We start from the raw sequence: 16,963 nt of genomic DNA on the forward strand, positions 1-16,963 counted from the left end.
AACATATGTAACATTTACTGAGCATCCAGAACATGTAGGTAATGTACCAGGATGAAAAGCATGTTCTCTCTGAACACAGACAATCCATAAATTTCAAAAAGAAATTTTTTCCATCACCTTAGAGTGGTTTTTTTTTATTTTTTTTTTTAATTTTTTTTTTAAGATTTTATTTATTTATTCATGAGAGACACAGAGAGAGAGAGAGGCAGAGGGAGAAGCAGGCTCCCAAGGAGCAGGGAGCCCGATGTGGGACTCGATCCCAGGACCCTGGGATCATGACCTGAGCCGAAGGCAGACGCCCAACCATCTGAGCCACCCAGGCGCCCCAGAGTGGTTTTTTTTTAAATAAATCTGTGACCAACAAATAATAATCTGTTATCTCAGCTTGAGCACTAACAGCTTTATTTTAAAAACACAACGGTGACTGGAAATAAAAGTCTTCCAAATGTTCTGTCTCACATATTATTTCTTGCCAAAGACATTTAGAAAAGGACTTCTGATTCCAATAAATTGTTCCGGGTAGAAGAAAGCTCTGGTGGTAGTTAGAGCCATTTACACTGAAAACCTGCTAGACAAGCTTTATACCACCTCTCAGTTCCACACAGAACTGACCCTCGCTTCAAAATCTTTAATTAAATACCAAATCTTACAGTGGAGTGGGAGTAGCTATTATAAGGGAGGGAGAGTTCCCTCACAAACAAAATACCGAGCAAAAGCAAACTCACCGTCTCTTTATCCATGAGGAGTACTTTCATACCCGGTCCGCTGTCCTCTATCATTTTGGAAACGTACTGTTTCACAGCAAAAACCACGTTCATGGTGGCGAATTGACAGGTTAACCCTACAGCCCTTCCCGCCCCCTTTTCTCTTGCTAAATTAACCCCCGGCCTTTTGGCCGGGTCTCAGCGGCTTCCTCCCCGCCCGGCTTCGGCTTCCGGAAGTCCGGGCAGCTCCTACGGTGCCGGGAGTTGTAGTTCCGCTGCGCGGAGCCGGCGACCGAGCCTCCCGGCTGAATGGAAAAGTCCGGCTGAGACCCACCCCGGGTCGCAACGCTCGGAAGTGATTCTCTACCCACGTCCAGCCTGGAGGTGTTTGAGGCCTGGACTCAAACCCCGGCGGGCCGTGGGTCCGGGGTGCCCCGGCTGCCCCCGAAAGCCTCTCCTGCTGGCTAGGGGAGAGAGTAGCCGCTCGCGGCGTGGAGGAACTTGGCATCAGGCTGGCTTGGAGGCAAGAACCGCAGAGTGTAGCCGTGGTCACTATTTGCCATTAACACTTTCTTGGGTGGCAAGTGAAGGATTAAGGGAAGAGAGCTGGCGTGATGGCTCCCGGCCGCTCGGGAAGGTATTTGCTAAGAAATGGTCGAGATTCGTCCTCCCCCGCTTCATCGTGTCATTGACAAGGCGAGGACAGTGAGGCCCGAATTGGTTTTCTGAATGCCCTTGAGGGATGTTTTGGGAGCGGCCTCAGATCCGCTCCCCGGGAGGGCGGGGAGCTGAGTCGGCAGCTGGGACTCGCAGGGCGCGTGAGGGACCCCGGGTTTGGTGCCCCGGGCGACCGGACTCCGCGGGCTCCCGCTGAGCGGGTACGAGGGACCCGCGGCGCTGAAACTTTGGGCAGGAGCCCAGTTAGTCAGAAATGGGTAGGGGGCACGTATCCGGTGGGGCTAAAGCAAAGTAGCGTGGGGATTTTAAGGGAAAACTCACAAATTTTGATTTAAGAAACAACAAAAACTTAGCCACAAAATGAGTCTTAAAACCATCAACTTCTAAATGTTTGCATTTGTGTTTAATACCCCAAAGGTCTTCTCTCCTTTATGCCATTTCTCGAAAAGGAGGGGAAATGTTAGTTTTCCCACACCTTTACGTTAGGGAATTGAAAAATCAGGAAGATAATAAGAAACAACTGCAAGAAATCAGCAACTACAATTGCTTGTAAATATTTCCACAAAAATAGTGACCAGTGTTTGTTGGGGTCACTTTAATCAATAGGTTCAACATTACCAAATCATTCTTTCGTTATATTTTAAGAAGTACACAATTAAAACTAGACCCAGAGCACGTTAACGTTAAACTGGCTATTAAGATTACTTTATAAAACTTTATATACAATTATCAGGTCCTTTAAGGGAGCTCAGAAGCCACCTATCGTAGATTTTTGTCACCTCTGAAATTGTGAGGAATGTGTTTATTTTCTTTTCAGTTTTTCTACCATGTAAATAAAACTTCCCATTGGGCTTTTTATCAATTTTTGAATTATGTTTTGAAAGAAAAGTTATATTAAAATGAAAATGTGAACTTTAAATGGATACACGTGAGAAAAATCTAATTTATATAAAATTCTATTATTAACTTAAAATGTTACTTAAGATTTAAAATATATTAATATATTTAAAATACATTACAATTTAAAATACAGAACACAATGAACCAGTGAAATACCTGCAAATCCTGTAAGTTATCAATATTTGAAAATTCACCTCATTTAGACTTCAGTATAAGATTGTTTTCCACTTTATGCATTTTTTAGAAAAAACAAGGAGAGAAAGTCTTTTCTATGAAATTTGTGCTTTTTTAGACAGTAATCAATATGTAAATAATACTTTTATTTATAGTTGGACAATTATAACATTTTAGAGGAGAAGGAAAATGCCTATTTTGACAAGGCTTAGTAATTCACTCCATTGCCCATGAAGTTCCATTGATGTCAGTGGCAGTGATATTTTGTATGTTGATAAGATGCAGAATGTAAACATTCTGTACAAAATAGTTATAATTTAAAGAATGCTGTGATAGTCCTAAAGTTTGCAAGCCTATTGTGAGAAATAAATGAAATAATGTGCAGAAAAAATGTGCCTGGCACATACTAAATGCTCAGTAAATAGCAACCTTATTTGTTTATTTTTAAAGATTTTATTTATTTGAGAGAGAGTGAGAGAGAGCACGAGTGCTAGGAGTGGGAGAGGGAGAAGCAGGCTCCCAGCTGAGCAGGGAGCCCACCTCGAGGGCTCTATCTCAGGACCCTAGGATCATGACCTGAGCCAAAGGCCCACGCTTAACCGACTGAGCCACCTAGGTGCCCCTCAGCTTTAATTATTTAAAATCAAGAGGTACAGAAACCTGGGTGACTCAGTCGGTTAAGCGTCTGCCTTCGGCTCAGGTCATGATCTCGGAGTCCTGGAATCAAGTCCCATGTCCAGCTCCTCACTCAGCGGGGAACATGCTTCTCCCTCTGCCTGCCGCTCGCCATGCTTGTGCTTGCTCTTTCTCTCTGGCAAATAAATAAGTAAAATCTTTTTTAAAAAAATCAAAAGGTAGATATTTTAGCTTATTTTTTACATACGACATATTTTATTCCTCTTTGACAAGAAAATCTTAAAATATAATCAATTTCAGAATCTGTAAACTACAGTTTCTGAATATAATTTCTATAATATGTTTATCTTGCATTACTATATAATAATAGAAGTGTCGATGGGAAGAATTGGGCTGCTCCTTCATAATTTGTAAACCATATATTTTTCACAGAGGTAAAACTTAGGAAAAATATGCTTCAAGTTCCTTCAGAGGCTTAGTGATTACCCAACCTCAAATCAAACAGTTTGTTAAGCTTTTGTCACAGTTGGTGGTTTAATACTGAACTTTATGGTAGCAAAAACAATGAATTGCTTTAAACCATTAAGTAAAAATTATTTGCATGAAGGGTTCTGTCTGCACGTTCAGTAGTTTGGGTGGTTTCATCTTTCTGATGGTGATACTAACTTTGATCACTTGGATAGGTGGTGTCTGTGGGTTTCTCCACTGTAAAACTATTTTTCTCCTTGTAATTAATATATGCAAATAGATAAAGGGGATTAAGAGGTAAAAACTTCCAGTTATAAAATAAACAAGTCACGGAGATGAAAAGTATAGCATAAAGAATATAGTCAACAATATCGTAATAATGTTGTATGGTGACAGACGGTGATTCTTATCGTTATGAGGGTTGAGGAATGTATAGAATTGTTGAATCAATATGTTGTACACCTGAAACTAATGCAACATTGTATGTTAATTATACTTCAATTAAAAAATGTATACCTAAAGCAAAAATAAATAAAAATATCACAGGGAGAGATTCCTTGATGTGCTGCAAATGTCCTATTTCTTCATCGTACTTGTTATACCTACTAATTTTAACTGGAATCCATTGATGGGTCTTGCCTGCAACCATTGGTGTTTACCTGATGGTAATTATTTTTCTCATTTCTTCTGCAGTTATTGTTTGGAATTCCTCTGTAAAAAAGAGCTATACTCTCCCCCCCCCATTTTAAAATTTATTCAATCATTTATTTATGTCAGACTCATGGATATTTAAGAAAATTACTTTTAAGTAGTAGGAAGGATATGTAGAGGTTGAGAGTGCAGCCTCTGAAATCAGGCAACCTGGTATGGATTCTGCTGAATCCTAGCTGCAGGACTTTGGCAAGTTACATAACCACTCAGTGCCTCAGTTTCCTCATTTGTAGATGGAGAAAATAACATCTACCTCAGGCTGGGATGAGCATTAAGTGAGATAATACGTGTAGTTGTTAGCCTAGCTTTAGTTACTTTTTCTTCGTGAGTATTTTTAACGGTTTTAAGTTTTACTGTTTATAGGTTTCCCCACCTACAAACTGAGTATAAAAATACTTGACACACAGGGGCGCCTGGGTGGCTCAGTCGGTTAAGCGTCTGCCTTTGGCTCAGGTCATGATCCCAGGGTCCTGGGATTGAGCCCCGCATCGGGCTCCCTGCTCATCCGGGAGCCAGCTTCTCCCTCTCCCTCTGCCACTCCCCCTGCTTGTGATATCTCTCTCTCTCTCTCTAAAATAAATAAATAAAATCTTTAAAAAAAATTACTTGACACACAGATGGTAGCTGTGCTTGTGGTGAGCATAGCATAAGGTATAGACATGTTGATTCACTATGTTGTTCACCTGGAAATAATGTAATGTGTGTCAACGATACTCCCATTAAAAAAAAAAAGGGAAGAACATCAGAGAAGAAAGAAATGAAGGTAAAATAGCAATGAACAAATACATTTTCATGTGCTTGCCTCCCTGAGAAATTATTAAAATTCACTTCTGAAATGAATTCAGAATTGTAATGTTAATGAGATGCATAAGTTCTTATTTCAAAAAAAAGATGGAACTAGAATTTTGCTAAGATCTCTTTTATGATCATAATGCTGTTCTTGAGTTACTCTCTCTGTTAGAAACATAAATGACCATGAAATGTGATGAAATTATTTTTAACATTTAGATGTTTCAAGAGAATAGGCAAGCCATGTTAAGTAAGTATCAGAAAATACATGTTCTTATAAATCCTTAAATTTCTTAGTGGTAAAGGAATTTTAATTATATTTTTATATTGAAACAATTCCTTTAGAAATGGCTCATTATTGACTTGATCAAGCATTTGATCAGGATTACTTGTTTTTCTTCACTAGAAAGAATAGTGTTAAAAAATAAGATACAAGGGGCGCCTGGGTGGCTCAGTCGGTTAAGCGACTGCCTTCGGCTCAGGTCATGATCCCAGGGTCCTGGGATCGAGCCCCGCATCGGGCTCCCTGCTCCGCAGGAAGCCTGCTTCTCCCTCTCCCACTCCCCCTGCTTGTGTTCCCTCTCTCGCTGTCTCTCTCTCTCTCTGTCAATTAAATAAATAAATAAAATCTTTAAAAAAAAAAAAAAAGATACAAAATATTTTGTTTATACATCTATTTGAAACAAATTTAATGTAGGAGTTTATTCAGGATTTCTCTTAATATATTTTTAAAAATTTTTGTTTATTTATTAGTGGGGGGGCGAGGAGCAGAGGGAGAGGGACAATCTGACTCCACACTAAGCCCGGAGCCCAACTCAGGGCTCAATCCCACGACCCTGAGATCATGACCTGAGCCAAAATCAAGAGCCCAGCGGTCAACTGACTGAGCCACCCAGGTGTCCTATCTCGTAATAATATTAATAAATAAAAGCAATCACCTTTTTAAAAAAAAATTTTTTTTTTAAAGATTTTATTTATTTGGGAGAGAGAGAATGAGAGACAGAGAGCATGAGAGGGAGGAGGGTCAGAGGGAGAAGCAGACTCCCTGCTGAGCAGGGAGCCCGATGTGGGACTCAATCCCGGGACTCCAGGATCATGACCTGAGCCGAAGGCAGTCGCTTAACCAACTGAGCCACCCAGGCGCCCAAAAGCAATCACCGTTTAATAAAAGCAATCACCTTTTACTGAGCTTTAACTATGTGCAGAGTCCTTTACAAATATCTCAGCTTTTGCAACTTTCCTTTGAGGTATTGTCTCTATGTTACAGAGAAACTGAGGTTCAGAGAAGTTGAATAACTTCTCTAAGGTGACACAGCAGCAAGTTGAGAGAAGCATACCTTTTTTTTTTTTAAGTTTTATTTTATTCAAGTAATCTCTACATCCCACGTAGGGCTCGAACTCACAACCCTGAGATCAAGAGTTTCATGCTCTTCTGACTGAGCCAGCCTGAAACCCCTAGAGAAGCGTATCTTTTTCAGTGGGCATTTTACCACGTTTCTTTGTACATATCCTTTCTGTACATCCATTTTTAGAAAGTGGATTGTCATTTCTTTGAGGAGAGAGGTGTTTTTTTTTTTTTTCTATCCTTTTTCACCTAGTGCAGTCCTGTACACAGAAGATACCCAATGAATATTTAATGTTGGTGATACTCATTACTGGGCTAACTTCTACAATGGCATGTTAAGTAAAGTGTAGAGTTTTACATGGACAGTACAAAGAGATCAAAATACAGACCCAGATGATGTATGCCAATAATTTTATTGAATGATACGGAATAAACTCCGGGAAAAATATCATGGGTTTTCTTTCCAAATTCCCAGGTAAATTACAGGGATGTAGACTTAACTGTTCTGGTGCTCTAGTAACAAATGACATGACTTTTGTTTTTTTTTTCTATCTGCTAGCAGTGATTAGAGAGAATTAACTTCATAAAATTGTTGGTTAATTATTTACCTGAGAAAGCATCAGCTTTCAAAAAGCATTTAATTCAGCTTTGAATTTTTTCAGTACTCAGATAGAGGGCGCCCTTGGACCACCACGAAGGTATCAATAACTAAAGAGGCTCTTTAACATCTGATGCTGGCCCACTGAGGAATGGTTACATGACTGAGGGAGAATGTATTGTTTTGGTCAAAATAGATTAGAAGATGCTTTAATGTTGAGTTTAATCTGGTTTTGGCTTTAAATCTTATTGAATTTTTGCATAAATTGACTGCTTTCCAATTTTTTCATTTCTTAAAGACACTAGGCAAAAGCTGTAAGGTTCAAACCAACAAGCATTCAATTTGGGAGATTTGTTTGATAAATATAATGTCACATCGAAAATTTGAAGGGTGGAAATCTGATTATAACTTCTATTCATGTCTGATTGCAGTTGACAATAGGTCTGCCAATATGAACATGTATGTGTTAGACGATGTGCTGAGTACTTTTCTGTGCCTTATTCATACAAACAACTCAATGACATAAGTAGTGCTGTTACCTTCTATTTATTTATTTATTTTTAAAGATTTTATTTATTTGTTTGACAGAGAGATAGAGAGAGAGCACAAGTAGGCAGAGTGGCAGGCAGAGGGAGAGGGAGAAGCAGGCTCTCCGCTGAGCAGGGAGCTGGACGTGGTGCTCGATCCCAGGACCCCAGGATCATGACCTGAGCCGAAGGCAGCCGCTCAACTGACTGAGCCACCCAGGCGCCCCTGTTACCTTCTTTTTAAAAGGGAGAAAATTGAAGCCTAGGGAGATTAAGAAGATTTCCACTAATAAGTGACAAAAGTGGAATTCAAATCTGGAGGTGTGAACACCAGAATCCATACTTCTAGCCAGAATGTTATACTAAAATGACAGTTTCCTCTGTTAGTGGCACAAGATACACAATTAATGGTGAAATTGCGTTTTTTTTCCTCTTTAATTTCCCAATTATTATTGAAAGAATACAGCAACATTCAGACTCACCATGGCTTAATTTAGGAATAATTTTGGGAAATTAGACTTTATTTCCTGGTGATGTAGTGATTTAAATTCAGATGCTAAAGACCTATCAACTCCTGGTCAGAGGAACACTCAAGTTTGCCATGATAGAATGAAAAGAACACTGAATTGAGAGCCAGGTAATCTGATTTTTAGTATATTTTACTACTAATATCTGAGTGAGCTTCAGAAATGATTTAAGCTCACTAGACCTCTGTCTTTTAAATGAAGGGAATGGACTAGAAAACTTCAGTTCATAAATCTGTGAGTTTTAGATTTTGCATATGGAAATCATTCTCTTTGTTTTGTATCTGCATACTGTACATGTCTTGTTCCATTTCTGGGGGCAGTATATTCATATAAATCTAATAATGTCATGCATCTACTTTAGCACTGGTATGAAGTCCCCCCCGCCCCCAAAGGTGCATCCATGGAAGCACCTAGTTCTCAACACTGGTTACTAGAGAATTTGTGGAGGGTATTCGTTCTTTCAACCAGCATTTACTGAACACCTACTATGTGTTAGCTATGAAATTTAGCATCGAATAAACAGACAAAATTCCTAACCTCATGAGGTTTACAATCTTAGGATAATCAGACAAAATAAGTAAAATTTATGGTAATTAGATGATGATAAATTCTATAGAGAAAAACAAGACAGATTTAAAAAAGGGACATGGTGGGTATAGGGATGTGAAGATTTGCAGTTATAAATAGGATGGTTAGGGAATCATTCACTGAAAAGTAGTCATTGAATGCAAACCTGAAGGAGGTGAAAGGAATAACCTATGTGGTCTCTAAATAAAGTAACTTCCAGTGAAAAGGAAGAGCAATTGCAAAACCCCTGAGGTGGAAGTGGCCTCTTCATCAAAGCAGAAAGTGGCCAGTGTAACTGGAGCTGAGACAGTGAAGGGCAAAGATAGATAATGGGGAACAGTGTGTACAGGACCCTATTGTCAGGGCATCGACTTTTATGTTGAATGAGATGGAAGGCACTAGAGGGCTTTGAGGAGAGGATCAATTTGGCTGTTGGGTTGAGAATAAACTGCAGAGGGCAAAGGTAAAAAGCAGGGAGAGTAGTTAGGAGCATTTACAATAATCCAAGAGAGCGATAGGAGGTCTTAGCCAGGGAGATGGAGATAGTGAGGGAGTGGTTGGATCCCAGAGATCGTGACAGGATTAGCTGATGGTTTGGATAAAGGATATCTGAGACAGGAGTCCCAGGAAGATGCCAGGGTTTTAGCCTGAACAACTAGAAGGATGAAAGTGCCATTAACTGAGGAAAAGCAGCCTTTGCCCTTTCATTTCCACTGTTACCACATCACGCATGTGCCATACATCTAAAATGCTGCAATGGCCAACTTTTACCTTCTTTCTTTTCCAATCCATCCTGTGTGCTATAGGAATTAAGAACAGGTTGTTTAGATTGGGGGAAAAGTGAAGGCTAGATCAATATTCAAAAGGTAAACATACTTTGCATTTTTTTAAATTTAATTTAATTTTATTATGTTATGTTAGTCACCATACAGTACATCATTAGTTTTTGATGTATTGTTCCATGATTCATTGTTTGCCTATAACACCCAGTGCTCCATGCAGTACGTGCCCTCCTTAATACCCATCACGGGGCTAACCCATCCCCCTGCCCCCCCTCCCCTCTAAAACCCTCAGTTTATTTCTCGGAGTCCATAGTCTCTCATGGTTCATCTTTCTCTCCAATTTCCCCCTCCACTTCATTTTTCCCTTCCTTCTCCTAATGTCCTCCATGCTATTCCTTATGTTCCACAAATAAGTGAAACCATATGATAATTGACTTTCTCTGATTGACTTATTTCACTTAGCATAATCTCCTCCAGTCCCGTCCATGTTGATGTAAAAGTTGGGTATTCATCCTTTCTGATGGCTGAGTAATATTCCATTGTATATATGGACCACATCTTCTTTATCCATTCATCTGTTGAAGGGCATCTCGGCTCTTTCCACAGTTTGGCTATTGCGGACATTTCTGCTATGAGCATTGGGGTGCATATGGCCCTTCTTTTCACTACATCTGTCTTTGGGGTAAATGCCCAGTAGTGCAATTGCTGGGTCATAGGGTAGCTCTATTTTTAAATTTTTGAGGAACCTCCACACTGTTTTCCAAAGTGGCTGTAGCAGCTTGCATTCCCACCAACAGTATAAGAGGGTTCCCCTTTCTCCACAACCTCTCCAACATTTGTTGTTTCTTGCCTTGTCAGTTTTTGCCATTCTAACTGGTGTAAGGTGGTATCTCAATGTGGTTTTGATTTGAATTTCCCTGATGGCTAATGATGACGAACATTTTTTCACGTGTCTGTTAGCCACTTGTATGTCTTCTTTTGAGAAGTGTCTGTTCATGTCTTCTGCCCATTTTTTGACTTGATTATTTGTTTTTTGGGTGTTGAGTTTGAGTTCTTTATAGATCTTGGATATCAGCCCTTTGTCTGTAGTGTCATTTGCAAATATCTTCTCCCATTCTGTGGTTTGCCTCTTTGTTTTGTTGACTGTTTCCTTTGCTGTGCAGAAGCTTTTTATCTTGATGAAGTCCCAAAAGTTCATTTTTGCTTTTGTTTCACTAGCCTTTGGAGATGTATCTTGAAAGAAGTTGCTGTGGCCGATGTCAAAGAGGTTACTTGCATTTATAGGGATTTGCCTTTGTATTGGATTGTTTTTGAAGTTGTTTTTAATGGTTCAATAAACTCAGAGTAGAACTACAAGCAATATAATTATTCCCTCTGCTTTATAATCATGTTAATTATATCACCTTATATCTCTTTGTAATTGATATTTATACCTTCTGTAAGATAACTATAAAGCCTTTTTGTTCACATTTTTATATTCTTGAGGACTTGCCGTAGGATTGCAGGAAGTTTAAAAATTGGCAGTGGAGTGGATTTGTATTATTAGTCTGATCTTAATGTTGTAACATACTGATTATGCAAGATATATAATTAGTTTGCTTTTGTTATTTAACATATGCAGGACTGTAACAACACAAATGATGTAAGGTACAAGAAGAAAGCACTTAAATTACTATCTGATCAAAACATTTAATTCTATGTCTCCAAAGGCAAAGGAAACAAAGGCAAAAAGGAACTATTGGGACTTCATCAAGATAAAAAGCTTTTGCACAGGAAAGGAAACAGTCCACAAACCCAAAAGACAACTGACAGAATGGGAGAAGATATTTGCAACTGTCTTATCAGATAAAGGGCTAGTATTCACGATATAAAGACTTATCCAACTCAACATCCAAAGAACAAATAATCCAATCAAGAAATGGGCAGAAGACATGAACAGACACTTCTCCAAAGAAGACATACAAATGGCCAATAGACACATGAAAAAATGCTCCACATCACTTGCCATCAGGGAAATACAAATCAAAACCACAATGTGATACCACTTCACACCAGTCAGAATGGCTAAAATTAACAAGTCAGGAAATGACAGATGTCGGTGAGGATGCAGAGAAAGGGGAACCCTCCTACACTGTTGGTGGGAATGCAAGCTGGTACAGTCACTCTGGAAAACGGTATGGAGATTCCTCAAAAAATTGAAAATAGAGCTACCCTATGACCCAGCAATTGTACTACTGGGTATTTGCCCCAAAGATAGTGACCCGAAGGGGCACCTGCACCCCAATGTTTGTAGCAGCAATGTCCACAATAGCCTAACTATGGAAAGAGCCCAGATGTCCATCAACAGATGAATGGATAAAGAAGATGTGGCATACTACTCAGCCATCAAAAAAAAAAAAGAAATCTTGCCATTTGCAATGACATGGATGGAACTAGAGGGTATCACGCTAAGTGAAATAAGTCAATCAGAGAAAGACAATTATATGATCTCACTCATATGTGGAATTTAAGAAACAAAACAGAGGGTCATAGGGGAAGAGAGGAAAAAATAAAATAAGACAAAATCAGAGAGGGAGAGGAACCATAAGAGACTCTTAATCATAGGAAATAAACAGGGTTGCTGGAGGGGAGGGGAGCGGGGAATGGGTAACTGGGTGACGGACATTAAGGAGGGCATGTGATGTAATGAGTATAAGACTGATGAATTACTGACCTCTATCTCTGAAACCAGTAATACATTATATGTTAATTAATTGAGTTAAAAAAATAAAACATTTAATTCTAATATTAGCAGAATTCTCTAGAAAATTTACAATGCAATGCTTTTTTGTCTCCTTTCCCTTAAAATTTCCCTCAACTTTGGTATGTGTCTGTTGAATAATATTTCTAATTTTGAGAAGTTAGTTTAAAAACAAATAAAGTATTAATTTTTTTTCAATGAGAATTTGAAATCTGAATCTAAAAATCCTTGATGTTATTACTGATCCTCCTTGGCACTGCTGGATATTTTTCTGTTTAGGGATCTTGGCTACAACTACTACATAAATATAGTAATATATAATTTATCTATTTTGATACTGAGTTTCTTTTTTTTAATCAATTTAAAGGCACACAATGGAGGAACCATTTTCACAGGCTAATATATCTTGTCTCTGCTTCAAATTTTGTTTGTTTGTTTATTTATTTATTTAAAGTTTTATTTAAGTAATCTCTACACCCAACATGGGGCTCAAACTCACCACCCCGATATCAAGAGTTGCAAACTCTTCTGACTGAGCCAGCCGGGTGCCCGGTCTGCTTCAAATTTTAAATTCGCATTTTTTCGCCTTTATGAAGTTGGAAGGAGTAGATGAGTTATTTTATGACAGATTGTAATATTGGGTTGTTATAAGTAGTTTTCTTTGCCACATATCCTTGACTTTCAGGTAAGCAATGAACGAGTTTATTTGGTCACTGCACACCTGATTTTGATAAGTTTTGTGTTTTTAACTCTTAGAATGGGATTAGCCATCACATATATGTACAGAAATGTGAGCTAAATTAAACCTTTAACAACTCTCAAATTGGAAAAAATATAATTGTGCGAGACTTATTTTTTCAGACCAATTTTTGTATACGTTGTATTAAACCACCAAGTGTATCTGGATCCTTCACTATGAAGAAACAGGCTTCCTGTATCATCTGGAAATGTTTAATGACTATAACTCTTATTGAGCTCATGAACCTAAAATTAGAGAATCTGAAGAATCCTAAGAGGTGGAAGGGAATGTAGAAATCATCTGGTCTGATGTAAGAGTCTCTCTTCATCTCCGACACAAAGTCATTTATCATCTGCTTAGATATGTCCAAAAAGGAGTGAACTCACTAATTCATAAGAAAGCTATTCCATTTTTGAAGAGTTCAAACTGTTAAAAATCTGTTTCTTATGTTAGAGCCAAGATCTGTCTCCGTCTAATTTTTACCCTTTGGACTTACCCTTTAAAAGCTATATGGGGGGGGAGGGGGAGGTGCCTGGGTGACTCAGTCAGTTAAGTGGCCAGTGGCCAACTTTTGATTTTGGCTTGGGTCATGATCTCAGGTATGGAGCCCCGCGACGGGCAATGCACTCAGTGGAGAGTCTATTTGAGGATTCTGTCTCTCCCTCTCCCTCTGCCCCTGCCCCTGCTCTCTCTTTCTAAAATAAATAAATAAATCTTAAAAAAAGAAAATAAAAGCTATATGAAATACATTTAAAGTATCTTTCATAGGAGCAGCATCTCTTGTGTTCTTCCCACCAAGTCTTTTTTCTAGCTTTAAACATCCTAGGTTTGTTCAATATTCTTTATATGACGTGGTTCTTAAGGCCTTCGTACCTAGCTGACCTGCTCTGAACTTACTGAAGCTTACCAGGTATTCATGTAGAGCAATAGTTGCTTAACGTTAGTTGTGCTAGAATAGATGCACTTGGGATGCTTGTTAAAAATGGAGATTCTGACTTCATAGATCTGAGATGCAGCTCTGGAAACTTTACTTTTAATTAGTATCACAAAGTAATTCTGATGCAAAAGCCCTCTGGACCTCCCTTTGAGAAATGTTGTTTCAAAATGTAGTACTAACATCTCTGAATTCCTTCCCCAAAGGCCTCAGCTGGTGACAAGGACAAATGTGTAAAATGACCCTTACAAGGCAGGGCAGGGTGAAATGAATGTGAGGTCCACAGGCTGGAGAGATGCTGATCTTTAGGCCAACAGATGGGGCAGGTCTTGGGAGTAGTTTGCCCCGAAGTGGGGGGAATGGTTCTCTGGGTGAAAATGAGTGTGAGGGGAGGGGTGGTAGGATATACACATATGCCATATATATATCTACTGCCAAAAAGAAGTAGCTAAAAAAAAAAAAAACCCACAATACTACCTGCTTGTAAGGTAAACAGAACTCTTATGATAAATAACTTTTGGGTTGAAAGAAAAGAAAAATTGAAATTAAAGACAACATGGAGAATATTACATAGCAAAGCCTAAAGCATAGAGAAAGTAGTATTAAAAAGAAAACATACAGCTTTAGAAATACTCCTAGGAAACACGAATTATCGATGTTAATCAATGAACCACACACTGAACTCAATAAGCTCGACAAAGAACATCAACAACAAACCTAAAAAAGCAGAGTGATGGAATGAAAAGAGATAATGAAGTCGAAAACAATCAAAAGTATACTTGATCCGTGTACCCAAACTGATTCTTGGAAAGACCAACAAAATAGACAAGCCTTGGGCAAGTCTCATGAAAAGAGAAAACAAGATGGAGAAGGAGAGAAAATATCAAAAAAACAACGTTGGTGATGGAAAGGGGACATAATCATGGAAACAGTGAAGACTTAAGAAGCATAAGAATTTACTGTGTACTGCTTTAGAGCAATACATTTTAAAATCTAAGCGAAACAGGAATTTCTAGGGAAATACAAGCCAAAAGTAACCCAAAAAAGAGGTCGAGAATCTAATAGCCCAATAACCATAGAAGCAGTTAGAAAGTAAAAGAAATGTATTTAAAATAGGAATAGTGAAAGGAATAGTAAAATAATGTACTTAAAATAGGAATAGTAAAAGAAATGTATTTAAAAGGAAAAGAGCACAATGATGTGAATATACTTTATTGAACTGTACACTTAAAGATGGTTGAGACGGGGGGCGCCTGGGTGGCTCAGTCGTTAAGCGTCTGCCTTCGGCTCAGGTCATGATCCCAGAGTCCTGGGATCGAGCCCCGCATCAGGCGCCCTGCTCAGCGGGAAGCCTGCTTCTCCCTCTCCCACTCCCCCTGCTTGTGTTCCCTTTCTCGCTGTCTCTCTCTCTGTCAAATAAATAAATAAAATCTTTAAAAAAAAAAAAGATGGTTGAGACGGTAAAATTTATTTATGTATTTTTTACCTCAATTGAAAAAATTTTTAAAGGAGAAGAAAAGACCCCAGCTCTCAGTGATTTTATGGGCAGGTTATAGAAAAGCCTTAAGAAAGAGATTAATTCATTTGTTACTTACACATTCCTATAGCATGGACAATAAGGAAAAACTTGCAATATATTTCTATAAGGTTAACTTAACCAAGACAAAGAAAGGAAAAAGTATAGCACAAAAAAGGAAAACTCACATCAATCTCACTTATGAATATAAATATAAAAATACTAAATCAAATATTAGCAATTTAAATTCAGCAGTGGATTAAAAGCAAAATAGATCATAGACATCTGTTAGACCATAAGCTCCATGAGGAATCATTGCTGGTTCCCTAATACTTGCCAAGTGCTTGGCATGTATTAGGTACATACATTTTTGTCGAATTGAATGAGTCGAGTTAACCAAATAGGTTTAATTCCAGGAATGCAATGTGCAATGTGTGGTTGACATTAGGGAATATGTTTATTATGCCGGAAGAATAAAGAATAAAAAGATAATCTTATAAGATGTTGAAAATTTTTTTGATAAATCGCAACTCCCATTCCTGATAAAAGTTGTTCTAACCTAGGCAAAGGAAATTGCCTTAATTGAGGGCCATCTGTTAAAAACGTAATTAAACTTCACACTTTATTATGAAACTTTAAAAGCCTTTCCATGAATAAAACAAGAATGGTTGCTATACCTGCTGCTATTCAATGGTGTTCTAGAGGTCTTAGCCAATGTAAAAAAAAAAAAAAAAAAAAGGAAATAAGTACTAGAAAAGAGGAGACAAAAATCATTATATGCAGGCAATATGATTGCCTATTGAGATTATGTAAGGCAACTAATGAAACACTATTTAGAATTAATAAGAGAGTGCAATAAAATGGCTCCATAGGAGATCAACGAGTCAACATCTTCCTGTACGCTAGCAATAACTAATGAAAAAATGTAATGGGAAAAAATTCCATTGATAAGAATAACAAGAGTATAAACCCAACGAGAAATATCTGACTTATATTAAAAATACTGTAAATATTTCGTGAAAGACAATTTAAGACATTTTGAATAAATGGTGGTGGAAAATAACGAAAATATACCAGTGATCACGAAAATCTAAATGAATTAAACTCATGTGTTTGAAAACATCTTATTTTCTTTTACTTTCTTTCTTTTTTTTTTTAAGATTTTATTTATTTATCAGAGAGAGAAAGACAGCGAGAGAGAAAGAGAGAGCACAAGCAGGGGGGAGTGGGAGAGGGAGAAGCAGGCCTCCCGTGGAGCAGAGAGCCCGATGTGGGGCTCGATCCCAGGACCCTGGGATCGTGATCTGAGCCGAAGGCAGATGCTTAACCGACTGAGCCATCCAGCCATCCCTAAAACATGTTATTTTCATATTATATTTATATTATAAAAATATGTTTAAAAAATATTAACTTATGAGATTTTTAAAAAGAGCTGTATGATGTTTACAATACATGTAAAATATAAAGATTTAAAAAAATAACAAAGAATGTTTCAAAGTAAAACTATAGGAAAAGCTACAGCAGGCAAACACTAACCGAATTAAAAGCTATACAACTCGGGTGCCTGGGTGGCTCAGTCGTTGAGCGGCTGCCTTCGGCTCAGGTCATGATCCCAGGGTCCTGGGATC

The 16,963-nt window shown here is 38.2% G+C and overlaps 1 protein-coding gene across 2 annotated transcripts in view; it reads right to left on the reverse strand.

Annotated features, from left to right (window-relative positions):
- VPS45 (vacuolar protein sorting 45 homolog) overlaps positions 1 to 2,239 on the reverse strand; it is a 66,937-nt gene extending 64,698 nt beyond the window's left edge. Inside the window, exon 1 of one of the 2 annotated variants that reach the window (XM_032397036.1) lies at positions 726 to 2,239. In XM_032397036.1, the coding sequence (XP_032252927.1) occupies positions 726 to 818 (93 nt within the window). In that variant the 5' untranslated portion in view covers positions 819 to 2,239. The remainder of the gene's footprint in view (positions 1 to 725) is intronic. The other variant, XM_032397035.1, reaches the window with a different exon arrangement.
- Between the last annotated feature and the right edge of the window lie 14,724 nt (positions 2,240 to 16,963).

This window comes from Phoca vitulina, unplaced genomic scaffold (assembly GCF_004348235.1).
Source record: "Phoca vitulina isolate PV1807 unplaced genomic scaffold, GSC_HSeal_1.0 scaffold96, whole genome shotgun sequence".
Taxonomy (NCBI): domain Eukaryota; kingdom Metazoa; phylum Chordata; class Mammalia; order Carnivora; family Phocidae; genus Phoca; species Phoca vitulina.